Raw genomic sequence first — 25,920 nt, forward strand, 5'->3', positions numbered from 1 at the left:
CCCCAACTCATGAGGACACTTACCAAAATAAACTGCCAACCAGATGACTTAATTAAGAGATTCACCACGACCTTCCCTGGTACAGGGAGAACTGTGAATGTGCCTTTTTCCCTTGTGCACAGAGTACGCAGATTACTGTATCAAAAAGGTTCAGAGGACTTTTATTACAAAATAAAATCAAAACAGTTACACTGGAATTATTAAGTCAAAGCTGCACTGTGGTAACTTGGCGGTACTTGGAAGAATGGGGTTTATTACAGTCAAGTTTACAAGATACATTTTTTGCCCTAAAGGAATTAATGAACCAGAAGGGAAGATATTTAGCATATATTTAGATACTTATTTAGCAGATGTCCATATATCCATACAGCAAGTTGGCTTCCCAGAACTGGTTTGTTATTGCTGGTGTGTTGAGTCACTTCCTCCTCCCCACTCCGTAAGCATCACCGTCACCTGATCTTCGTCACTAACCCACGCGTGAGTGACACTTGCCCATGACTGACTGTCATGATTGATTAAACAGGACTGGACCTGTTTAATCCGGAGAAAAGAGGACTGAGAGCAGATCTTATTTAATGCATATCAATATCCCCAAGGCAAGTGCCAAGAGGACGGTGCCAGACAGTTTTTGGTGGTGCCCAGCCACAGGACGGGGAGCAGCGGCCATAAACTAAAGCACAAGCAGTCCCACCTCAACATGAGGAAGAACTTCTTTACGTGGAGGGCAGAGCACTGGGACCGGCTGCCCAGGGAGGCCGTGGACTCTCCTGTGGAGAGATTCCAAACCCCACCAAGGTGCGATCCTGTGTCACCTGCTCCATGTGGCTCTGCCTTGCCAGGGGAATCGGTCTGGAGAGTCCGACTCCCCAGAGTCCCCCCCCGAGCCCCAACACCCAGCGGGCGAGCGCGGCCCGGAGCGCACCCGCGGCCGGGCCGGGGCGGGCCGGGCGCTCGGGGCGTGCCCGGAAGCGGAGGCGGAAGCGGCTCTCGGCGCTCGGTGCGGAAGCGGCTCTCGGCGCTCGGTGCGGAAGCGGCGGCGGAGGCCGCGGTTCGGGTTCCGCGGGCGGCGGGGCAGGGGCGCTGAGCCACCGGCGGCCGGGCCCGCTCCCCGCGCCACTCTCCTCCCGTTCCCTCCCCTCCCCTCGCCGCTCCGCCATGGCGGCCAACACCGGCAACCTGCAGGTACAGCCACGCCGGCCCTGCCCGGCGCGGGGCGGACCCGGCAAGCGGCGGCGGGCGGGGGGCGGCGCCAGGAAGGAGCGGGGCCGGCAGCGTCCCGGGCCGGGGCCGGGGCTGCGGGCGGAGCGGGGGCACAGCGAGCGCAATCGCCCCCTGCTCAGCGGGCCGGGGACACCGCAGCCGAGGGGGACTCGGCTTGGGCCCGGGGTGGCAGAGCCCACGGGTCAGCCCTCATCGCCCCGGGCCTGAGACCCTGCGGAGGGGGCCCTGGAAGGCGGGCCCGGGGGCACCAGCCCTGCGGGGCGCGGGCAGCGGGGCCTAGCGCCCGGCCGGGAAGCGCTGCTGCCGCTTCTGCTCCGGACGCGTGGTTTGGGTTGTGTTGCCGCAAGGCTCCTGCTGGCTGTGGGGAGCCCTTGCCTGCTCTGCTGTTCCGCTTGTGTTAACCCTCGGCTCCGGCGGTGTAATCGGTGCTGCGGCTGGCCGGCAAAACAGACCCCGAAGTGAAATAAGTGCGGTCCAACAGCCCTTCTTTCTCTTCGGCTGTTTGAACCGGGATCATTTTTGTATGCAGTGTTTACACTGGCAGTGTGATGTTTGCATTGACAAAGCTAGAGGAGATGTTATAGGGTTTATAATAACCAGGAGAAGAATGACACCTCTTTAAGATGACATTCTTTCCTTGGGTGATGTTCATCAAACTATAAACCCATGGCTTGATAAAACATAGTTTGTGCCTCAGAACTGGCCATCTATGCCCTAGTTCATACAAGTTTCTAATAATGTTTTCTGTTTGATAGCAGTGGTGTTCTTCACAGTAACAGGCTAAGATGCAGCTGATGTAATGAAGTGTTAGAGCTGAGAATCTAATAGCCAGGTAATAGTCTTTGCTGTTTACAAAAAGAGAGTATAGCACAACCAGGCAATACGTGATGCAGACTTTTGCCCGTTTCAGAGGAGCAGGTCTGCGACATGCCCTGTTTTCTCACAGTTCTGTTTTAGCAGGTGATCTTTGCCATTTATTCTTTGGAATTAATGTCACGTGTATCACTGTCTTTGTTGTACTGGATGCAGGGGGTTGCCCTGGATATTGGGCAATAATACAATTACTGGGCTGTCGTGGGGTAATTAAAGTCACTGACAGGACTTAAGAACTTTAATATGAAAATAACTGTTTGGGGGGTAATTTTTGCTCTGTTGCTAGATTTGAATGGTGCACAGAGGTGCATAAGGGAGTCAGCATAAAATGGGCAGCAAGGAGGCAGCTGTCCATTTATACCTGGGAAACTGCTCCTGAGCTCCCAGCCTCTCCAAAAAGGAATGACTTTGGTTCTGTTCCGAAGAAACAGATGTTTACACTGCTCCAGCACTTGCCACAACAGAGCCGTGATCTGTTTGATTGGTTCATTGTTTTTAAATACCTTTGATTTCAAATAGATCTGTTGAGATAATCTTTGCTTCCAAGACAGCAACACAAAGCAATAGAATGCGATATTTTGCAGTTTCTTTCATGGCTGTTGTTTACTAGCTTTTTTCTGCCTGAAACACATCAGAGTGTAGGTAGTGGCAAGAGTATCTGTACTGGAGTGTCTAATGGAAACTCCTTGCTGCAGTTCACACTCTCAACCTTGCTCCCTGACATTACATAATCATCCTGAGCAATGCTTCGGAAAGGGAACCACATGGGAAAAAATAGATGAGAGACTATAGAATATTTAGTTGGTGTTGGTTCATTCTGGCTGACTGCTTATTTTCAACTTTCAACTTACCAGTGGTCAAAATGACAGTTTTAATTGTCTGGAAGTGGTATGGGCACTCCAAGAAGGAAAGTGTAATAAAAAGTAATAAGCACTAACAAGCAACAACGGAATAGTGGTGATACAATAAATCCACAGGGCAGTGTGTGCAATACAGTGGCTTAGATCTCAGTCAGATTTATTTGAAACTAGCTGAACAAATAAAGTAAAAATCCATTCTTAACTTCTCATAGAACTCTTTGGTGCTTAAGATTTGGGTATGTTTTCTGTCTGTTTGGGTTTGTTTTTTTTTTCTCCTCTCCCACTGGAGTGATAATTGGAATTTCTCACTAGGATATCAAGAATCTAAATCTTCCTAGAGAAACTAAGCAACTGGTCTTTGAAGATGTCTCCAAGCATAATGTTTGAAGAGTGATAGTGCTAGTTTCAGTGATTGTAATCAAGTACTTCCTATATTGACTCTGCTGTTTACAGGGTTTACTGATGTCATTAGTCATAGAATCATAGAGTTGTTTAGGCTGGAAAACATTGAGTCCAACCATTAACCCAGCACTGTCAAGTGCACCCCTAAACCATGCCTTAAACAGCATAACTATATCATAGTTCAAAGTTTAGATGTCTGTGATAAAAAAAACCCCAAGCCTTATAATGGATTTCCAAATCTTTCCATAAGAAATTTAAGAGATTGGTAAGACAGACTACATAGACAAAATAGTAGTCCCAGCTTAGTACAGGGAAACTTGTCCTTCTCACTTGCACTTTTCTGTGTGCTAGCAAATTTCAGCAGTTTGTAAATCCTGCTGTTCATAAAAGGATGGAAATACAACTTTGAGGGGGTAAATGTGAAGGAGCAGAAAAACTGTCCATCAAAGAACAGTAACAGCTTAAATGGTCTCTGATCACGGAAAATGCTCTTGTACAGCAGTTAATTATTTGTTTGTGTTACAGAAAGCAATAGACCTTGCTAACAAGGCAGCACAAGAAGATAAAGCAGGAAACTATGAGGAAGCCTTCCGCTTGTACCAACACGCCGTGCAGTATCTTCTCCATGTTGTTAAATGTAAGTGTGATGTGTTGGATGATGCAGTAGAGTTTAGTCATCAGATTGCACAAGAGTAATCTCTTATGTTGACATCAGTATTTAAATTTTTGCTCTCATCAACAGTTGATACTTGCTAGTTGTAGTTTGACTGAAGTCATATATTTTGCAGCTTTTACCTTTACTGTGTTGTGTGCTTGCTCCATTCTTGTAAGAAATTAGATTATTTTTTACTTGTGTTTTATTTTAGGTTTTTTTAAGACAGGAGGCAGGTGTTTGCTGTCTCTCCTCTGGACTTTTGTAGCAGTGTTTCAAGCTGGCCACAGCACGAGGAAATATGACAATAAGTACAGGGATCCCTGTATTTCTGTTGTGCTGAAAACCATGTTACACATGAAGTCTGCTGTATCTGCAGAGTGCTTTTTGCACCTTTAATTCATGCTGCTTGCCCTTCTAAAGCCTCTCTGCTGACATTTTTTGCTCCTTAATGTCATAGTCTTGCTGTTTATCTTGGCCGAGAAAATGTATGAGATGGACTTGTATGTAACAATTTTTCTTTAGTTTCCATGTTCTCATTACTTTACACCTTTTCACACTTCTGTGTACCTTTTGTGCCACATTCAGTGTTTGTATGCAAGAAATGGGCTTTCTTAATGTGGGTACAGCCCTAATCTAAGTGGGCTAGGGTTGCTTGCCTGACAAAAGTACACTTACAAATCTTCATGATTTGAAAAAATTAGTTTTCTTTATAGTCCTTTATTATTAGGATAATCTGTGTTTATCATGTCCTGTCCATTTAAATATTACAGACTTTCTCAAAATATCACTTTCTGTGCTTTTAACAATATTGATGTACTTTTGGAAACTTAGCTCAAAAACCTGACATGTTAAATTTTGATCGTTGGTTTGAAATACTGTAAGAGTGATTATGAGAACAGTGTGGCTGTTGAAACGCACTTAGTTCTTTCAGATGCTTTATGTAATGTTTCTTTATCTTTTAAAATTAGCAGGCTATGGAAGAATCAAGTATGGTTCTAAATAAAAATTGCCTAGCACAAGCAGGTTCTTGATTAACTATTTTAGAAAAGCAGTTATTAAGGCAATGTCTAGCAGCTTGAAAGGCTGACAGAAAAGCTTCCAGTGCTAATGTCCTTAATCCTTTAGAGTCAAATTTTAAGCCAAGGCAATGTTGAGGTGAATATTTGATATGACATCCTTCTGGTCAGTTCTTTCCAAGGTATAGTGGAAAAATAAGTAGTTGAGATGTTTGGTTATGTCATGAGCCCTCAGAGAGGTACATTGATAAGAGATAAAGAAGACAGATCTTTAGTCTTGTTTTTTGATTGATGCACATGTGTTTTGCTGTTAACAAAGAATTGTTTATCTTCAAACTCTCAGATGAAGCACAGGGTGATAAAGCAAAACAAAGCATTAGAGCAAAATGTACAGAATACTTGGATCGAGCAGAAAAGCTGAAAGAATATCTGAAAAAGAGAGGAAAAACTGCACCAAAACCAGTTAAAGAGTCTGGTCCTGCTGAAGGAAAAGGGTATGTTTTTGGAGAAGGTAAAGCAAAATACTTCCTGAACTCAACTTATTCTAAACTTCAACTGTTCTAAGATCATTTTAACTTGTGTTTCTGAAATGCTTCAGATGACTACTAATGCTGAAGTACAGTGGGCTAATAAAAATGAATTACAATCACAAGCATTTCTGTGCTTGTTTACTAAAATGTGAACATTTGCATCGGAAATTCACTGAAGAATGAAAGCTGCTTCAGACTAACAGCTGAATCCAGTAATTATTGGATTTAATGGCAAGAAGCTTGATGACCTTTCAAGGCTTTCTGCATTTAAATACTTAGTAACTAGAAAATAATTTCAGACTGGTGATTACTGGAGTTACTGAGTTTGATCTGTCTCATACTTGAGACGAAAAGCCCTGTGTAGGGTAAAGTTCTGTAAGGTGGACTGAATCCTTCCAATGTGTTGCTGCTGCCTGGTCTCTCCACTGCTTCCCTTCTCTTAGATTTGTTTCTCACTTTGCATATCAGAGAGTTGAACAAGCAGAGCCTCCCAAACAAGCCCAGCCTCTTTTGCCTTTGCTACTCCCTTGGTAGGAGAGAGGAAGGATTCAGGATTATACCTTCTGGTGGGACTGCCCTTTCTAGGAGTCCTGAACAGCTAAAGTTGCTCAGTTGTCTCTTAAAACTTCACCTGATTTTCAGTCCTTTTAAATGTCTGCTCTTTTCATCAGCCTTATTTTTTGAGCTCTATCATCTTTGGCTTAATTTATAATAGAAGGAAATGGTAATACCACAAAGGCTACGTGTTTTTTCATTACTTCCACTCCAATTGTTCCCTCTCTGGTCTCTTTTCCTTTAATTTCCAGTCTCCTTTGCTCTGATGAGAGTTTCATAGTACTAGATGGAATTGGCCAAGTCCTGTTGCATGTCCAGATAGAGGAGAAGTGCCAATGTCTACAAACAAACCATTCCAGCACCTCTGTGTTGCTGGATATAAGGGCTGTGTGTTCCTAAAAGCTGACTCAAAACACACAGAAGTGTCTTAAGAGGGCTCAGACCCATAAGAGGAAGTCGAAATGGCAAAGGAGGGTGAATTGAAAAGAAATCAGAGAAAAGTGTACTTCTGCTTTTCTGCAGTCATGTAAACCTCTAGAGGTCTGAAAGCATCTCCATGTTTCTTTAATTCCTCAGCCTGATGGGTTTTCTGGTTTTTGCATTCTGATTTTTATCCTAAGACAGAAGTCTCTCTTACTGTATTTCAACATTTTGTTTCCAAATCAGGAATGACAGTGATGGGGAAGGGGAATCAGAGGACCCTGAAAAAAAGAAGCTACAGAATCAACTTCAAGGTAATTTGAAGCATCCTTTTCTTTAAATAGGGATTACTTCAGTTAAGCAAGTTCCTGTATTTTGCCATCTAAATTTTATGGATTAACTTAATGTCTGTTAGTAGCTGAGCTAGTATATAATCTTCACGTGCAAAAGCACAGTCTTTATGGAAGTAAAAGGACTTGTGTGCCATTAATTTATACAGTGACTACATTGAAATGTATCTCCTGCACCCTGTACTTCATGTTAAAATTGTATCACCTATCAAGCTAGCATTTTCCAACAGAAGTTGCAAAATCCCAGCTAGCTGGTGGCTAAACTGATTTAGTGGTTTTTTACTCTGAAGTGCACTAGCATGTTGCCTAGAGGCTAAGGAAATGATGATACAAATACATAGTGTAAGCAGAACTTTTTTCACAAAAAGACCGGAATTCATGTTTAGGAGTAAGAAACATGGATTCTTGCCCATTTATAATAATATGCAGTGATGGTGCTGTCCCAGTTCAGTAGCATAGTTTGGGTTTTTGAACTCAAATACAGAACACAGTCAGTGAAGCAATGTATAGCAGCTACCAGCAGTTTGGTGTGCAGTAAAAAAGAGGCTTTTTGATATTTATTTCCCTTTAATAATGAAGAACTGTTCAGAACTTTCCTACCAGAAGTTGCTTATGGATCTGAAGAAACCTCATTGTTCTCCTGTTTTTGACTGTAACAAAGATCAAATGCATTTACCAGATCTTGTGCCTGTGTAATTTCAGGAGCTGTTGTATCACCACTGGAAACTGTGCTGTGCTTTTTCTACTTCTCTGCACATTATTTAATCCTATGCACAGTTATAAGAGACAGTTTCTTGTTTTTTTAAAAGTGACAGAAAATTGATGAGCATTGAACTCCTATCCTGTCTCTCACTATACAGACTTCGTTTCTTCCCACATGAGTTTGACCTCAGATAGTAGAAGTAGTGGCTAGGATTACAAGATCTAATATTATAGGTCTAATAACCTATTACTACCTGAGTTCCAAGTTTGCCCGTCTAGAAGTATTTGAGACAAAATTTTTAGCATGCCAGACTAACCAATCTGAAGAGGAAGCTGAATTACAGCTCAGTTGGCTGAATTCATTGACCGAGGAAGATGAGACTTAGTGCAAAACTTTAAATGTGCCTTGACTAAGAAAATACTTCTACAGCTAAGCAGGATCCATATAACCTTTCTGATGCTTTTAGCCCTAGCTCTCAAACCTCTTTTCCATTAGATGATCCATCTGTTTGCTGCATGTCTGGAGATACCAGCAAGTTACTTCATCTGCTGGAGAATCTTAAAAAATCCTGAACTAGTGCAGCCACATTGTTTAAAATGAATTTTCAAATTTTTTAGGAAGTGCAGTGGTGGTTTAGTTATGAGTTGGTGCCAGGACTTCTACTAACTCACAAATGTTCTGGTTATCCATGGTTTATTTTGATAAAAAAATGTGACAGATTTCTGTAAAAATAACATCCATTTGAGTAATGGAATTCAGTGTTCCTATCATATTAGAAATGCCTTGTTTTTATTCAGTATAGACATGGGCATAGATTTCTTTTTTCACCAATTGGAATTTATTGTAATTGTGAATATTGTGAAAATTGTGAAAATATGTCTCTAACTTAGACCATCTTTTCTTACAGGAGCAATTGTTATGGAGCGACCAAATGTCAAATGGAGTGATGTTGCTGGCCTTGAAGGTGCCAAAGAGGCACTTAAAGAAGCAGTCATCCTTCCCATTAAATTTCCACACCTGTTTACAGGTCAGGATTCCAGCATTTATTTACTATTGGCCAGGCAGGACTGGTGCTGGGGCCTGTCAAGTGCCAATGTATCGTAGACTCAAGCGGATCTCTTAACAAAGAGGTTTTGATCCATCTGACAGAAGTTTCATGGGTAGATGCAGAAAACCTCAGAGCAGCCTAGAGGAGGATAATCAGAAAATAGCATTTTGAAAACTGCTGTTTTCTTTCTTGCAGGCAAGAGAACGCCCTGGAGAGGGATTCTTCTGTTTGGACCACCAGGAACAGGAAAGTCTTATTTAGCAAAAGCTGTAGCAACAGAAGCAAACAACTCTACCTTCTTCTCAGTATCTTCATCTGACCTTGTCTCAAAATGGTTAGGTGAAAGTGAAAAGTAAGTTGGAGTTGCCAGAGGTCCAGGAAAACATTGTCGAGAGGAAATTATTATAGAGATAAGGTGCCGTAGAGAATTTAAGAGAATGGTCTTGTCTTTTTAAAAACCATCTATAGGTGTTTCTATGCTTCATGCTGCAGTGTCATGTAAAGATACCATTATATGCTGCATTTTGAGAAACTCTTTTCAGTGCTCAGAAAGATTTTGGGAGCACCACAGAGCTTATGCTAACTCTTCATTTGTTACTGTGTGATGTATGAAGAAGACCAGGAAGGCAAAGGACCATGAGTAACATGGCTGCAGTCTAGAAGTCCAGGAATTTGTCCATCTAGTCTTCCAAAAGAGATTTCTTGAATTAATAAAAAGCTCTGGGTTTACAGGGAAAGGATTTTCATATAATGATAAGCATACTTGTCATAACCATGATTTAAAGGTTTGAATTGTGGGGCAACTGAGCAACACTGTTTAAAGCTGATAGAATGAGAAAGAAAGGCTATTAGATAAAGTGTTTGAAGTGAGTTATTTTTTTCCCCAGAAAGCTGGAAACTTTTCTCCTGCTTTTCTTCTGTTGCAGAAGGAATACAGAACTGGAGACTAGCTTGGCATTAGATTTTATGCTTGACTTCATTTGAGACTATTGCCTGAGATTTAGTGCTGTATTATGAAGAATTTCCCAGCATGTTCCTATTTATTTTTCTTTTTTAAGCTAGTAAAGTGTGTTCATGAGAGATGGCTAGGAGTATATGGGGTTTGTTTTAGGTTGTTTTGTTTATTTGATTTGAAACCAATATTGCATGTCATACAAAAATGATTTAGTAAGTAAAGTTGTAGAAAGTAAAGATACATGCTATTTCTTACAAAATCTCTAGAGTTATTTTCAGTTAGAAATGTTTAGAGAAAGCTTTTTTCTTTTGAATCTTTCTAAATTGGTGGTTTTTTATAGTCCAGGCTGTCATGTAGAAGTGTAAACTGAAAAGGGCTTTATTTTGCAAAATCATGCCTGGAGCACTCTATTTTTTTTTTTTTTTCATTATGCTGGACTCTCTCATTTAGTGTAATTCTGAGTCATGGAGCTGGAAGAATGTTGTTTCTTTGAGTAGCTTTATGTTAATGCTTTTTTCCCCTTGCTTTCTCTAAAGGAAATGACTATATCATGTTCTGAAGTTATGTTATGTTTCTGCTGTTGTAATTATTAATATAGCTGAAGCTGTTTCCTTCTTTAAGATTAGTGAAAAACTTGTTCCAGCTTGCCAGAGAAAACAAACCTTCTATCATCTTCATTGATGAGATAGATTCCCTCTGTGGGTCAAGAAGTGAAAATGAAAGCGAGGCTGCCAGACGGATAAAAACGGAATTTCTAGTCCAGATGCAAGGTAGGTTTATTTGGTCTTCAAAATCAGACAGAGAAATGAAGACATGTATTTTTAAGTGTAACTTTCATTAGAATATTAAAAATGTCTGCAGTTCCACCCCATTAAATTTTGATGGCTTTTTAAAGCAATCTCTGTTTATCATCTAAACTGTGAAATTATTTCTGCCTTGATACAGGGGTTGGTGTTGACAATGAAGGAATCTTGGTGTTAGGAGCAACAAACATACCCTGGGTTTTGGATTCTGCTATCAGGAGAAGGTATGATGGCACTTTTTTTCATGGTGTGCAATTCACAACTGGTGTGAGCTTTCAGCCAGAGAGTGCTTAAGGTGTTCATCTTATGTTTGCAGACATGCTTAATGTTCTGCAACTCAATTCTATGAGGTAGACTTAGCTAAACTGATAGTCACTTGCCCCTTTAGAGAAAGGTAGGTTGTTCAGTCCTGTAGTTTATCTCATTTCTTGGTTAGATGATTATGCTTGAAGAAACAGGAGTTTCCTGCTTGCTTTTTGCTTTTCTGGGGGGCTTAGGGGACAAGTTAGAAAGTACACACCTCAGAAGGGCAAGAGAGGGTGGAACTTTCCTTTTCAGCTGTTAACAAACTGGTGAGTAGCTTGCGTTTTTTCATGGAAGTGTAACCTTATGGAGAAATACCATATTTTTCTACTAGTCAGGCATAACTTGTGATTTTTAACTGCTGTTTCGCAGATAAAGGACTTTTGCAGATACAGGACTGCCTGTACCTGATTATTTGGATCTTTCTCTGAGCTGCAGAGCAAGCAGAGGACAGATACAGTTATGTGACAAATAGGATTATGTTGATGAGGACACAGCTTGGATAATGGCCATTTTTCTTGACTAAAGAATCACTGGTATTTTTTTTTGGTGACTGACACTGACTTTTATTTATATACCTAATTCAAGCTGGCTATACTTCAGTTTGATTTGGGGTTGGACCAGGTCACCTCCAGATGTTACTTCTCATCTGCATGACTCTAGAGTTGTATGAGTCAGATTTAGAAATGAAGGTATTGTTGAGAATTTCAAGTCATTCTTGAGATTCCAGCTTTGGTTGGGATCCACAGTAAAAGACACACATGGACCTGATAGAGTGTGTTCAGAAGGGGCCATGAAAATGATCTGGACACCTTTCTTCTGAAGGCAGGTTACAAGAGTGGGGCTTTTCAGCCTGGAGAAGAGAAGGATTATTGTGGCCTTTCAGTATATAAAGGGAACTTACTAGAAGGGTGGAGAGATGTTCCTTGGTTTTTTTCCCAGGCTTGTAATGCCAGGACAAGGGGCAGTTGTTCAAACTGAAAGAGGATGGGCTTAGATTGGGCATAAGAAGGAAGTTTTTTATGATGAGGGTGGTGAAACACTGGCATGGGTTGCCCAAGAAAAGCTGTGGATCATGGGAAGTGTTCAAGGCCAGGTGGGATGGGGTTTTGAGTAAGCTGGTTTAAGGGAAGGTCTCCCTGCCTGTGGCAGGGGGGTTGGAACTAGACAATCTTCAAGGTCTTTCTCAACCCAAACCATTTTCTCATTCTCAGCAACATGAAAGAGAAATTCCCTAGCTCTTGCCCACAAGACTTAAAAGAACTTGTACAACAATGGCTGTAATAAAATTAATTTTTCATGGATTTGAGCCACTTTGTCATGTATATCAGGTTATTGTGTTCAGCAGGATTTGGAGTTGCTCTTTGTTGGTAAGAGGTAATCTCTACTCTGAGAACAGATGCTGCTTCAAAGAAGGAACTGCTGTTACCAATATTTTCTTGAGAATTACTTCAAATTTACTTCCATCTATGGTGTTTTCTTAATTTAGTTGGAGATTGTAGAAAGTTGTTGCATAAACTTGTTATCAGGCAGTTCTTTCTCTTAGTGTGAAATCTGTTCAAATACGCTTGAACACTTAAAACTGAGAGGAAGAAGTCTTTTTCTTTTAAGACTCAAACTCTGCTGGAAAAATGTCAGTCTGGAGAGAAGGATTTTGTAATGGAAAGGAAGCAATTTTTATATCCTGGATATTAGCTTATGCTAACTAAAGTATTATTTATGAGAACAGGTGGCTGAATATTTGCATCAGATTTTTTTTTAAAGGTCTGTTGTACTGAAACTACTTTTTAATATTGCTAGAAGCAAGCTCATTTGCATGAGCTCTTTCCATTGTGCACCTGCATGAGTTGGCATCTTGGGAACGCTTTGGTTTTGTCTTTTTTACACCAGGTTTGAGAAGCGTATTTATATTCCTTTACCTGAAGACCATGCCAGGGCTGCAATGTTCAAACTTCACCTTGGGTCAACTCCAAATGACCTAAAAGACTCAGATTATCGAGAGCTTGGGAAGAGAACTGATGGCTATTCTGGTGCAGATATAAGCATCATTGTCCGTGATGCACTGATGCAGCCTGTTAGAAAAGTGCAATCAGCGACTCACTTTAAAAAAGTAAGTAGGAATCAAAATTTTTCAAGTTATTTCATCTGTGAGAGCAGTCTTAATTTGAAAATTCCTTACAAATAAACTGAATTTGGTTTTAGGTAATACTGCATGGTTATGAATGTCCCTTTTATTGACTGGCGAGAACTGTTCTTCCTTTCCACATATCCCCCTAGTCCTGCCATAAGTCTGGTGGAGCTCATTTCTGAATATTCATGCTCTGACTCTTAATGTCTCTAGAGAGTGTTAAAAGCATGCAGTTTGCCATTTAAATGGCAATGTTACAGAAGTGCTTTTTTTCTATTTCAAGTTAAGTGGTTCTTAACATGCTGGGAAAAAAAAAAGTATCCCTCATCCACTTGAGAACAGATGGATTGTACTTAAGCACATTCTGTTTACTTGGCATATTTTTCAAACTGAAAAATTAAGGTTTTTGTAGAGTTCTGGTAGAAACATTGAATCAATTACAGTAGTAAAGATGCTACTGAGCAAGGTCTGTGTTTCATTTACACTGCTGTAATGTAAAAACCAGTTTACTTTTACATAGGTACACACCAAGAGCCTATTCAAACTATATTTTTTGGCTTATCTTCCAGTTACCTCTATATGCTATGTATTGACTTAAGTAACATTTCTTCACAATATTTGAATCTCAGAAACTTTATCTGTACAGGAACCAATTGGTATTCTTTACCACCAGTCTAAATCCATTACATCTGGGAATGTCTTTTCCCTGAAGAATGGGCCTTGTTCAGTCAAATTTATTGTTCCCTGAAAACTATTAAAATCTTAAATAGAAAAGAAGGAGTGATAGTATCAATGGTTATAAACAGAGGTTAAAATATGTACAATGTGTATCAGTTGAATAAAATTTTATTTTGCTGTATACCATATTTTGAAGTAGACCCAGACTAAAGGTACTTTTTGGTTAATATTTTTAGTGCAAAGTTTGATTTTGACAGAAATTCATGTTTTTTGGGTGAAGGTGGGTCAGGATATTCTGCAGAGGTGCTAATTGCTGTAAAAGGAAGGTTTAATTTGTTGCTTCTTCAAAGAGCAGGTGTGGTAGGAAAAACTTGAGATCCTAAGGTGTTGAGTACCATGTATGTTGTGTTGGCAGCAGTTCTTTGTCATCTCAGTTACAATTACAGTTTTTTTACCAGTAACTCAACCTGACATAAAAGGGTTAAGGCCCCTGAACCTAACAGCTACACTCACTTTGAAGATAGGCTCCTTTTTTTCCATGTGGTTTCTTCCAATGAACTCATTCAGCTTAAGATTCAAAGTGAAAGACACACTTAAATCCAGTATGGTCCAGAATATGAGAGGGCAGGAAATTTGACTGCTGAGGACAACTCGCAGTAACAATGTGATGTAAGCGGTATTTGTTGATAAATAAACAGTGACTTTGATATATCAAGGATTTTCTAGATGCTTCCTTCCCTTAAGCAGTCATGTCTGAAGTATTTATCTGTTGTTAACTTTACATGACAATGGCATTTCTGGCTAAAGGGCTGTTAGCTTTTAGTGTTTAGTTCAAATTTGGAACAATCTGAGGCATGTTTCAGCTTGCCATGGAGCAATGAAATAACCTCAGTTGTCACAGTTTGTGGAACAACTTCAAAAGCGCTTCTTGCATCTTAACTATTTTTGCTTAAGAAAATAAAAAAAAGGAAGGAAAAACCCCACAACTGCAATACTTGGAACACTCTGACATGAGCCAAGTTGATTCCATTTGTATTGTTAATGCTTTAATTGGATGTGATTTTGTGTTTTTATGAGCAAAATCATAGCATTATTATTTGTGTTGTAACAGACAGAGCTTTCCTCAGTTGTCAGTAATTAACTGTAAACCTTTCCTTGCCATGTGTGATAATGCAGGTTTGCCAGAGTGCATTTTGAATATTACAATCTGCTGCCCAGCATCTTGCTCTAAATTCAGCTTGGAACAGCAGATCCAGTTCTGTCCATAGTCAGTTAGCGTGTTGTCCTTGAACCTCTGTGTATGCTCCGAGTTCCCGTGGGTGTGTGGTGCTGCAGGTAACAGCCAGGGAAGGCAAAATCCTTGGTCCCGGACAGTGTACTGCAGATGCAAAGGGAACAGATGCACGGGGCAGCTTTTTTTTGCTCTATCCGTCTGTCTGTCTGGGGAAGCTGTTTTGTTCTCCCGCTAGGTGGCGCTGTTTCCTACGGAGCGCTGCCCAGGTGGTGCCGGGAAAGGTGCTGGGAGCTTGGGAAGGCAGGATGTCAGAGGGAAAAGCACTGGGAAGCTTTTAGAGAGCTGTTAACCAGCCATGAATGAACTCCTCAAGTGACCAGGGACCAGGAAGGGTGGTCTTCACCAAGCAGATTTCCTGGCATGTCAGTTTTCCGCAGAAATCCTCAGACTTAAGAGGATGTGACTTCTGGGATTTGACCTGATGTGAATTTAAGTATCTGGCTACAGCTGCATGTTTTCAGGGTGAATAATATCAGTACACTTGTACAATTTCTCTTCCACAGGACATGTGTTCCCAATGGGTAGGGCATCTGCATAAAATCAAGGAATGGTTTTTGCTTGGGGTGCTGTTCAGCTTCTGGTTTCTGTCTTCAAAATAGTAACTCCCATAAACTGAGTGTTTTCTTATTTTTAGGTAAAAGGACCATCAGTGTCTAATCCAAATACGATGGTAGATTTATTCACCCCTTGCTCTCCAGGTGATCCTGAAGCCACAGAAATGACATGGATGGAGGTCCCAGGTGATAAATTACTGGAGCCTAGAGTTTCCATGGTAGGTATTGCTTGTAGCATTTCTTTCTTATTTTGCAGAACTCTGAAAAGACTTTAAGATAAAGAGTCTTTTTCAGGACAATTGGATGAGATGTTTGTTTTCAGAAATGCTGGGCATACCAGATAACATTTGAATTCTCAACAAAAATCACTACAGTATGGCATGCTATAAAAAAGACAGCTGTCTATCCCTGATAAGCATTTCTTATTCTTGTCTGCTGGCATGCAGCTGCCATCCTTTCATCCATAGACAGTATCTGCCTCTTGCACTGTTCTTTCACTTGGCTTTTATTCATTCAAAACCTTTAGGGTTCCTGCACCATGATACACTTTCTTCTCATCATTGTGGCATTAATACTGGGAAATGGAAAATGACATTCACTGTAAATTAGGAAGTGATGTTCTATAGGTAAATATTGCCCATGAAATAGATACAAGTATAAAACCAAAATGTAAGAAGATTTTGGATATAATGGTAGTTTAGGTTTAAATTTTTTTAGGTAATAAAGCAGCTTTTTCTGCTGTTTTCTTTGTGCATATGAAAATACTTGCTTTGGCCTAGGAAATAAAACATGTAAGACAGTTTTCAGTTTTAGATCACTGCTTAAAAAAATAATTGCTGGACACTCATTCTGTATTTTCCCCCAAGAGCAGCAGAAGAAAATTTTGTATTTAAGTACAAAGTTTCTGGGAAGCACTTAATAACAAAACTGTGTTGCTGTAGTTTCCTGTGTACAAACAGTCTTGTAAGGAGTGGAAGAAATCAGTGCATTTCATGGGGAATCACAGGCAATGCTTTGAAAATAGAACCATCACTGTATTTCAGAAAATAATTTCCTGTGTGAATTTGCATACTGAGGAAGCAGAAGAGGATTTATGCAGGTGCAGGCCTGCCCTAAAACTTCTCTCTGCATGATCTAATTGGATTTTTAATCAGTCCTTCTTGGAATTAAAGACAGCAGTTCCTTGTGTGCTCCTAATGGTACCTGGGCTCTGATGCACTACAGGCAGATGTTACAGTGTCCAAAACCCATTCTTGTCCTTAAAATATAAGGCTTTAATTCTTTTTGAGCAGGGTGCCTCTGGTCTGATGAGACAAATATCATGTGTGGAAAGCCATTATACTAATTTTTTTATTTTACCCATCATTTATAGCAATATGAGGTGTTGGGCATCTACTTTTTTCAGTTGCCCTTGGTTGGGAATTGATTCGTTTTCTTTACCCTTTTTTATTCATAGGGTATTTTAACTGCTGCTCAAAGACCTATGATTTTTTTTTCTAAACTCCATTTCCTAGCATCTAAATACTTATCTAGGAAATTTACTGAGTTGAAGAGTCAGAAATTACCAGTCAGGAGCAGTAAAACTTTGCTAGAGATGAATCACAAACTGCTGTTCTACATTGCTGGACTGTGAAGAGTACATGGGAACATCTCAGTATTTTCCACTTAAGCTGCTGTAGTTAATCATGGTTTGAAAATAGTAACTGACCAAAAAAAAAAAAAATCAGCTCTTTCAAAAAAAGAGATTAATAAAACTTGAATGGATGAGTGGCTTAAACCTACACCTTAGGTTGTGATTTTGTTACTGGAAAACTCCTTGACTGTTGTCTGTATTCAAAGGGTTAAAAGGCTGCCTCTGTGCAGAAGTGTTCAGGTTTACTTAAAGTTTTGTGTTAATGGGAACTTTTTAATGTTTTTTTTAAATGCATATTTGTCCTGGCAGCAAAATTGCTAGCAGTGGTACTATACTTGTCTCTAAAAATGTTTGTTTTTTTTCTGACAGGCCGATATGCTCAGGTCGCTTGCTAGCACAAAACCAACAGTTAATGAACAGGACTTGGAGAAGTTAAAGAAGTTTACAGAAGACTTTGGTCAGGAAGGCTAAACCAAAGATATGTGTGAAGCATTAGAACCTTTTTTTTTCTTTTTAAAGTATTCTCGTGTCTTTATTGATGGCACTTCAAATAAATGCCAATAAAATCACCCCTTTCTTACTTTGCAGAAGGAATAGAAGATACCTTTGCAAAGACCCTTAAGCTTTTGTATTGTATTGTTTTCCTCAGATGTCTATTAAATGTCTTCTATTGAAAAATAATACAAAAATGCAATTTTAGGGTGAGACAGCAAAGTGATGTGGTAATGTCTAATAAATACTAGAAAGCTTTAAATTACTAGTTCCATATTAGGTAGTATATTAGACCTGGACACCAGTGAGTTTTAGGTTTTGACCTTGCCTCCCAGTAAGGTCAAAAACCTTTTTAAGGGGTGGGAGAGAACATATTTGTCAGGTGTTTTCAATATCAGTCAATCAGCATATGTATTAATTGCTCTCATTTCATTTAGGAAAATGGCAACAAAATTTTCTAATCAAGCATACTGCAGGTGTGGGTTTGCTGTTAAAGTAAGAAAGAAAACACTGTGAGGATAAGACTACATGGGCCAGTACTTTGATTAAATATTGGTGGACCTGTTATTTGGCTTTTTTTTCTGCTATGCTGTGTTAAAATTTTGCCTTAAACAGCAGGCTTTTGTTTTTAACTCTTTACTAGCTGGTACACACTGTCACTATGCAATTTAACACAAGTTTGTTAAATGCAAGTAACTCAGAAGGTGTTTTGCTAGCTCTTCTTGGGGGGTTTGTTTGGATTTATTTTATTTGTTCTTTGGTTTTTAAAATCTAGATTCTCTTCCTGGTGAAGTTTTGACTGAAGTTAGAAAAAAGCTTTAGAAATGTCCTCTAAGATCCCACATGTTGAGGCTGGCAAGGTATATGTAGTCTTTGGAGAATGTCTGGGAGGTATTTGGGAAATAGCATACTTCACATGCAAGGAGATTAGAACAGATGTTTTAGCCACAGCCTTTCCAGTGATAAATTAACCCAGAACCCCACTGGTAACTGTAGCATATAGGTTACAGCAATTTCGTGCTTAAACTGGGAGAGAAGGCTGGCAGTTTAGTACAGAAGTAGCACTTCCATTGCTCTTTTTCTGCAGAACTGCAAATGGAGATGTGCCTGAATGTAACTTAAAACACTACAGCATCAGCATTGAGTTTGTGCCTTGTAAGTTTGCACTGGCTGTAGATATGAAACATCATTAGAATATCTAGAATATTCTATCTTCCATTATCATTGTCCCAATCTATCCTGCAAATGTTTTGTTTAACTTGTATTAAAAGAAATTTGCACATTTTAAGTGTGTATGTTCTACATACGTATGCACAAATATGATCATCTTTTGATGGGGTTTGGTTTCTTCTATGTACATATTTTGTCTACTTTATAAATCATAGGATGGGTGACATTTTCTGTACTTTAATGAAGTAAAATGTTGTAGTACAACATCAGCTATGTTATTTGAGTATTTTTTCAATGTTATGTTCAAGTTTTTTACTGCTTCATTGTCTCCTTAGACTTTTGTTTCTGTGTTTAATAGCCAGACAAAATAGTTAAATATTCTTTGATCTGCAAGGTGCTGAGCTTTTTTTTACTAACACGATGAAGCGTTTTTTCCAAAATCCTTCAGTTACACAGCTTTACCTTTGTCTTACATCAGAATGTGTAAATGTGAATCAGTGGGCTGCAAGTCTTTCTGACAGCTTTTGGGGGGATGGCAGGAGCAGGAGTGGGTGAGGGCAGGAATTCCAGCATAGGTACAGCAACTATGGTTAGTAAACTTAATTCTTATTGCAACAAGATCTTGTTTGTAGTTTTCTCTTGTGAACACTTCAGAAGTGAGCCACACACTAGCATGGCTGTCCTTCAGAGGTTTGAAGCCACTGTCTGAAGTATTTATCTCTTGACCTTTTGAAAAATGAGAGTCCTTACTGCAACCCTGCAATCTTAAAATTCTCAGGAACATTTTGGTTTTTGGTTTATTTTTTCCTTTTTGTGGTAAGCTGATTTGTCTTATGGGCTTCCATATGCTTAACTGTATAATCTCGTATCTTTAATGCAAAAGAAAAATATACTGTATGTTTTAAATTTACATCTTGCTGCTTGCTCAGATGACATCTGTAACAGAACCTTTACTATTTGATGTTGAAAGTTGTTTTTAGAAATATATTCCAAATAAACTTTGCTGCTTAGAATTGCAGCTACAAGGGCAACTTTTTGGTTTGCTGTCTTTGTAAAATTATGTTAAATTAACATATATATATCATCGAGCTTCTTAGCCAAGTTATCCACAGCAGATGATAGCCTAATGAGGGAGCGTGCAAAATCACTTTATAGTTTGCAGTGTTAATTGAAAATACTCTAAATCAAAGAATTCATGGAAGGCTGTATTTGCTTTGAATAATCAAAACCTCTGTAAATACTGGACAAATTAGTTGTACATTTTTAATGAGGTCTGATCTTTGGCTGGTTAGCTTACAAATTGTTTTCATACCTTCTGCTGTTACTGCTTACTCTGATTGCAATATGAAAAAATGTCATTTTCCTTCCTGTGTGTAAAATAATTTTTCAATTAAATCACTTCTGTATGTGCTTATGTCCTTCACAGCTGGATTCTTCACAGTGACATTAAGTTTTGGATTTCCTACCATTTGTGGTCTGTCTCTTGATGTACGTACTTACAGGGTTAGAATAGCTCTGTAAATCAACTTATATTTTTTCCTGCATTCCCTGATTGACGTCAAGTTCCAGAGTCATTTGATTTACGTGTTGCCTTTTTGTTCTTGTCTACCATAACAAAAGCATACAAATCTTCTCAGTCTTCCATAAATCTCTTAAATTCTTCATTTGGTTTGGTTTTTCAAGTCTGCTGGTCTTTGAATATACTCATATGCTTTTGTTTTAACTAGTGGAGCAGAACAAGTGTAGCTGAGGGAGATACTCTGGAATTGGCTTTTTTCATGTTCCTTCCTGCCTGTCAGAATTTGCTCTTTTTGTCAACTGAAGCAAAGAGGCTGCTGAATATTCTCTGGTCAGGTGTTTTGATCTACTTTTGATGTTTATTAAATGTTTTAATAAGAATATTCCACATTTTTTTGTTGTTGTTCTTCAGGGGATTATCTTGACAGGAAGCAATTTAATAGTTCTGAATATGTTGAAATATGCAGGAACATCTTCATTTTGCTGTTTACTCTTTCCTTCCTCCAGAATGACAAGCTGGTTTCAGGATTGGCTTCCATACATGTTTTTGGTCTTAACCAGATTCACCCTAGTAATCATGGTTGACTTAAAGCCATTCCTGTAACTTACGTAAACTATTGCAAGAACTCAGTGGACTGTTTGTTTCACACTGTGCTGCTATTCCAGCAGATAATTAATTCTTATCAAAACATCGTTTCTTTTATTCTTGAGCAGTCAGCTTTTGTTGTAGCTCTTGTGGTATAGCTTCAGTGCTTACCCCTTAATTTTTCTTTAGGTTTTTATTAATGTACTAATCTAGGGATTTTATTCCACAAATCCCCTGTCATCATAATTAGCTGTGTAAAAACTTTTTTAATTGGTCGTTCATCCTCTGTCCTGGCATTTGTGTAGTTACAGCCCAAGTATTAGATAAGATTGTCCTGTTTTTATCTTTTGGTCCCTGTGACCTAATTAGAATTCTTCCTCTCCCTCCCTACTTCTACATGCACACACACCCTTCTGATGGGAGCTTTTCTATTAGGTCGCTGGTTTGTGACATTTTCTGTTTACTTGCCTTTGCAGCCTTCCTACCTGAGAGGCTCCCACTTGAATAAACACTCAAGGATACTTCTTTCCTTTGTCGTATCCCAAGTTCAGGGACACTGGATCTCCATCCATCCATGCCACCTGTGCATGGTACCTGCCACATGTACAATCTGCCAGTCTTTTGCAGAACTAATTGACATTTTTAGACTCATTCAGCTGAACTTCTCAACCATTACTCGTGGAAACACAATAGAATGTCCTATCTGCATCATAGCAGGAGCAAGGTTCCATTCTAAATAGGCTTTGGTTGTGTTTTGAGACATCTCCAGGAAATAAGTCACTGACACATGACACAGGCCTGATGTTGATAATGCAGCCAGAGTTTTCTTTCCTGCTTGGTGACCTATTATCAGGCACTGTAACATGAATTGGCAGGACTTGCTTTTGCTTGCCCTCACTCCTCCTCTGCTGCCTCAACTCATTTAAATTAAATCCAAGCTATTCAAGGCAGGGACTTTGCTTTCAAACATGCTCAGTGTCACATGCATTCTGTCAACTATAAACAGTAATTTCCTCTGACTCACTCTGTTGTTGGCCTGATGGCCATCCACAGGTAATTTGTTACAAAAATCTCACCTGGAGTAGTTGCCTTCTGCTGCTTCTCTGTCCATGTCTCAGCAGTAGTGAGTCGCTGGGTGAGGGGCTGGGAAAGTGGCTATAAATATCACCAAAGTGGCTATAAATATCACCATCTCCTTCAGGAAATGCAGCAGCAAGTGGGGACTGTTATTTGCAGCTGTGACTTAGGCTCTGCCAGAGCCAGGTGAATTGTTTGCCCAGTAGAAAGTTAGGAAAATGTGAAAACCATATGAATGCAAATTATCACTTCTTCCTCTTCTCCTTGAAGGCTAGAGCATGGGGTCTAACAGGAAGGTTCTGACCTAGCAAGATTTGCTTTATGCAAGATTTTAGAAAATCTGGAAAAATTAGCTGATTACTGTTTTCAAATGTCCTATTTAAGTTGCCAGTCGAAACGCTCTTGCTCTTGACTGACTTGAGCATGAGCTCACTTGAAGTTTTAATCATGTTTTAATTAATTAATCACAGCTATTAGTTGCTCCATAGACAACTGAACAGCAAAGAAATTACTACTGTTTTAATCTTTATATCTGCTCTTGTTTTGCTGTGGACTGGTATGTTTGTGTCCTGCCTTGCCCTGTCACTATAATTTTAAAATGTTTTCTTTTTTGTTGTTGTTTTTCTTACCTGCCCAAAAAGCTCATGCCCACAATGCACGTGACCCCTTTCAGTGTGGGAGCAAGCAGGGCACAGTGCCTGCCTGACAGCAAAGCTGGTTTAGCTGCAGCACAGCCAAAGTTCCCACAGGAGCCACGGGACCTGCCGACAGAGCCGAAACCTTTTTGTCCACCCTTCGTCTTCACTGCCCCTTCACAGCTTCAAGACAGAAGGGGTGCCCCTATAAAGACACTGCCATGGCCCAAACTCACACAGAGGGCACAGGTGCACACCCATACATGGGAACGCTGGTGACAAACACCTCACAAGCACACAGGGTCCTGTGTGAGCACCCAGCCAGTGCACACCAGGGAGGGGCTGCAAAGTTACCTCCATCCTGCACCTGGAGTGCTGTGAGGTTCCTGCCCATTCCAGGTTTAGGTGGCCTCAGTCCAGCTGGGAACAAATGTGCTGGAGCATTTATGGGGTTTCTGTGGGGCAGTGGGACATGGTGTTGATGTTCAACCTGAGCAGCCTGAGGCTTTACATGGGATAAATGAATCCACGAAAACGTGTAGGGTTTGTGCCTCAGATCCCCTGGAGCTGGCACAGGCTGGAAGTTGACTGGTGAACAAGGGCAGCAATGCTGACACTCAGGGCTCCTATGGGGTTTTGTCCTAGTTGTCAGCTGTGTAAAATGGTTTCCACAAGCTTTGAGGCTATTTGGCTTATTCTCTTGGGCCTTTTTTTCTGTAAAGTGTGCTCGCTTCACTGCAGTACATACTGGAAATGCATTATGCTTCTTACAAGAAGAAAAAGGTTTTGATGAGAATTTTCCTTTGATGTGAATGTTAATTGGCAATTTTGCCTGCCTCTCCTGTTGCTTTTGACTAATTTTCTGGGTTTTTTCTTCTTTTTTTTTAATTTTGGTTTCTTTCTTTTTTTGTTTGCTTTACCCTCTGTCGTTCACACCATTTTTTTTCCTTTCTCAAAAAGAAGATAAAGCACTGATTTCTTTTTAAATCCTATTTCAAAGCTCTTTATGTCCCAATATTTCTCCAGTGTTTATAGCAAAGCAAGTTTATATCCAACAAAGCAGAAGCTGACAGAGTGTCTCTGATTTCTGTTTTTCCCTTCAAAGCGACAGGCCCATCTGTACACGCTGTCCTTTCCCAGGCTGACAGCAGGAAGGCAATGGGCTGTGCTGTTGTTAGAGGATGGAGACAGACTTGGAGCAGCACAAGCAACTCTGATGTACTTGGTAGCAGTGCAAGGGGGACCAATGGTTGAATTGCTTTTGTTCAGCAACCTGTTTTGTCCCTGTTTCTTGGGTTAGAGGGGGAAAACAGAGCTATGTACAAGATATCTTCCAAATTTCTATTGCGTAGCAGCAGCTTCTCTGCAGTGTGTGCCAAAAATAAATTAGCAGGGACTGATAGCAAGGGCAGAGGTTGTGTAATTTCATTCAAGAAATAAACATCAGCCTCTTGCCAGTGCTGTCAATATCCTGTGTGTTACCTGGAACTGGAAACAGACTTAATTCATGTTAAAAGATTGAGCAAACAAAGTTGTATGAATGACTTTAAGAGAACCTGGCATGAACCTGGAGGAGGTAATTCAGTTCTTCCGGTATTTTTAAGAGTGCAGCTATAAAGCAAAGAGCAATGGGAGCCTACGATGCTGTCCCACGCAGCAATGTGGGGTAGGGCAAGCAGCTCTAGAAACAAGAGATGTCAGTGAGAGGCACAAATAACACCTGGGGAGCAATGTTGTGGTTTGCAAGCATAGCAACTACCTAAGATCACCTACAAAAGGCAAGTTCTTGAGAAAACCAGAGGCCTACCAAGACTACAAATCATTAATTTGGCCTTTTGTAACAAGATCGAGTCATATCAACATGAGCATAATAGACATGGCTTAACTGGGGTGGTATAACTGGTAGCTTAGTTTTGAAGCAGAGAAGCCTCACAAACGTGTAGGACGTCAATCTTTAAAGATTACATGGAGGTGTTTCCAAAAGCACAATACAAAGCAGAAAATTATTTCTATTTTTGAAAAACACATTAGCAGCTTGGGTGGAGCAACTTAATCACCAAGTTACTGAGTAGACATAGGCCAGAAGTTGCTGCAAGTTTAACTACAAAAATGTTCCCTATCTGGCTAAAAAGTGATAGCATTCATGAAAATACATATCCAGGAAGGTAATGATGACAGTAATAGGTAAAGACTGTGTCTGAGGGAATGCAAAACATGATAGAAACATTGAGCAAGCAATGCAGTAGCTTCAGTGGTAATTCCTAAGCCTTTTCTGGCTGTTTTTTAAAAAAAGCCAGAAAAGGCTCTGTCCGCCTAGAGCTCCTACCTGAAAACCTAGAAAACTATAGTGGCCAAGGAACTAATTTTCTCATAGATGAAATTCTGTATTAAAGCTCTCCCTGTCACAGTATCATAATAGGAGCTTAGAAATCATAAAAGCAGCAGCTGTGGATTTTCTAGACAAGCAGGGGCCAAGGGAAGATGAAGGCACGGCAATCCTCACATTACTCTGAGTTTATTAAACAAAGGGGGAGGGGGGCTCTCAAGCCTGTGAACCTCTTCTTTTTGTCTCATTATCCAGTTTTCAGCAGGAGGTGTGTGTCACCCCACAGTAAGCACAACATTGGCATCTTCTCCTCTTCCATCCCCCTGAAGCACAGATTCCCATGCAATGCATATTTTTGATCCTTGGTTTATGCACTCAGCCGTTCAGCTCTTCCTTAGGACACTGGGGAAAGGGGGCAGCTGCCACCAGCTGGAGAACTGTGAGGCAGGATAGGAGTTGCAACTGATTTTGCTGGCAAAGGAGGAAAGGCTGTATGGCAGTGCTGACAAGTGGAAGGCTGCAGGGGGAAGGTGTGGAAAGCCAGAGCAACTCCAGAAAAGGCTGATGTGTCACATCTTGAAATACTGCTGATTGTAAGAATGGCTCTATATTTGATTTTATGACGAAGACCTTCAAAACACAAGTACTAAGCTTCCTCCAATAAAGACTATGGCATGTCTGCATATTAGAAAAAGGACTGCCTTTCATTAGGAATAAAAGAACCCCATTACCCAGCACTCAGGGTATAATAAGTAGTGGAAAAAATCATACTACACCTGAAAGACAGGTGATTTTGGTAGAACTGCATTTTCAAACTCCCCAGTGTATCACTTCTAATCCTACAGTGCATTTTCCTGTACATGTTCAATGATTGTGGCCCAGTAGAGTGTCCCCAGGGGACAAGTGCAATAAGGTGGGAGAGGCAGTGAGGCACTGGGGGTATTGTTACAGTGTCAGGTGAACACACAGTTGGTGTCTCTGGAGCTTCATCTAGTCAGAGAGCTGCTGTTATCTGTTATCTGTAATATCAGCTGTGCTATCTTGTAACATGAACTTGCATTGTAATCATCTGCTTAAATATCATTTTTGAGGTGATAAGACCAGTTGAGAGAGGGTGCTCATGTCAAGAGACAAA

At 40.2% G+C, this 25,920-nt stretch overlaps 1 protein-coding gene and 1 long non-coding RNA gene across 2 annotated transcripts; one reads left to right on the forward strand and one right to left on the reverse strand.

The window, feature by feature from the left end:
• Positions 1-140: 140 nt before the first annotated feature.
• On the reverse strand, positions 141-828 carry LOC139602997 (uncharacterized). The gene is made up of 2 exons (XR_011683538.1): positions 692-828; positions 141-531 (listed from the first exon to the last, which is right to left on the reverse strand). It is a non-coding gene; the product is annotated as an uncharacterized lncRNA (long non-coding RNA).
• On the forward strand, positions 820-20,544 carry VPS4B (vacuolar protein sorting 4 homolog B). Its single transcript, XM_071453345.1, has 11 exons — positions 820-1,182; positions 3,882-3,993; positions 5,371-5,521; positions 6,779-6,846; positions 8,493-8,612; positions 8,829-8,985; positions 10,210-10,358; positions 10,534-10,615; positions 12,585-12,804; positions 15,429-15,566; positions 17,351-20,544. The coding sequence occupies exons 1-11, from the start codon at positions 820-822 to the stop codon at positions 17,450-17,452; spliced, it is 1,662 nt and encodes a 553-aa protein (XP_071309446.1). The 3' UTR covers positions 17,453-20,544.
• Positions 20,545-25,920: the final 5,376 nt, after the last annotated feature.

This window comes from Agelaius tricolor, unplaced genomic scaffold (genome assembly GCF_023055355.1).
Source record: "Agelaius tricolor isolate 1412-34295 unplaced genomic scaffold, bAgeTri1.0.p SCAF_2, whole genome shotgun sequence".
Classification (NCBI taxonomy): Eukaryota; Metazoa; Chordata; class Aves; order Passeriformes; family Icteridae; genus Agelaius; species Agelaius tricolor.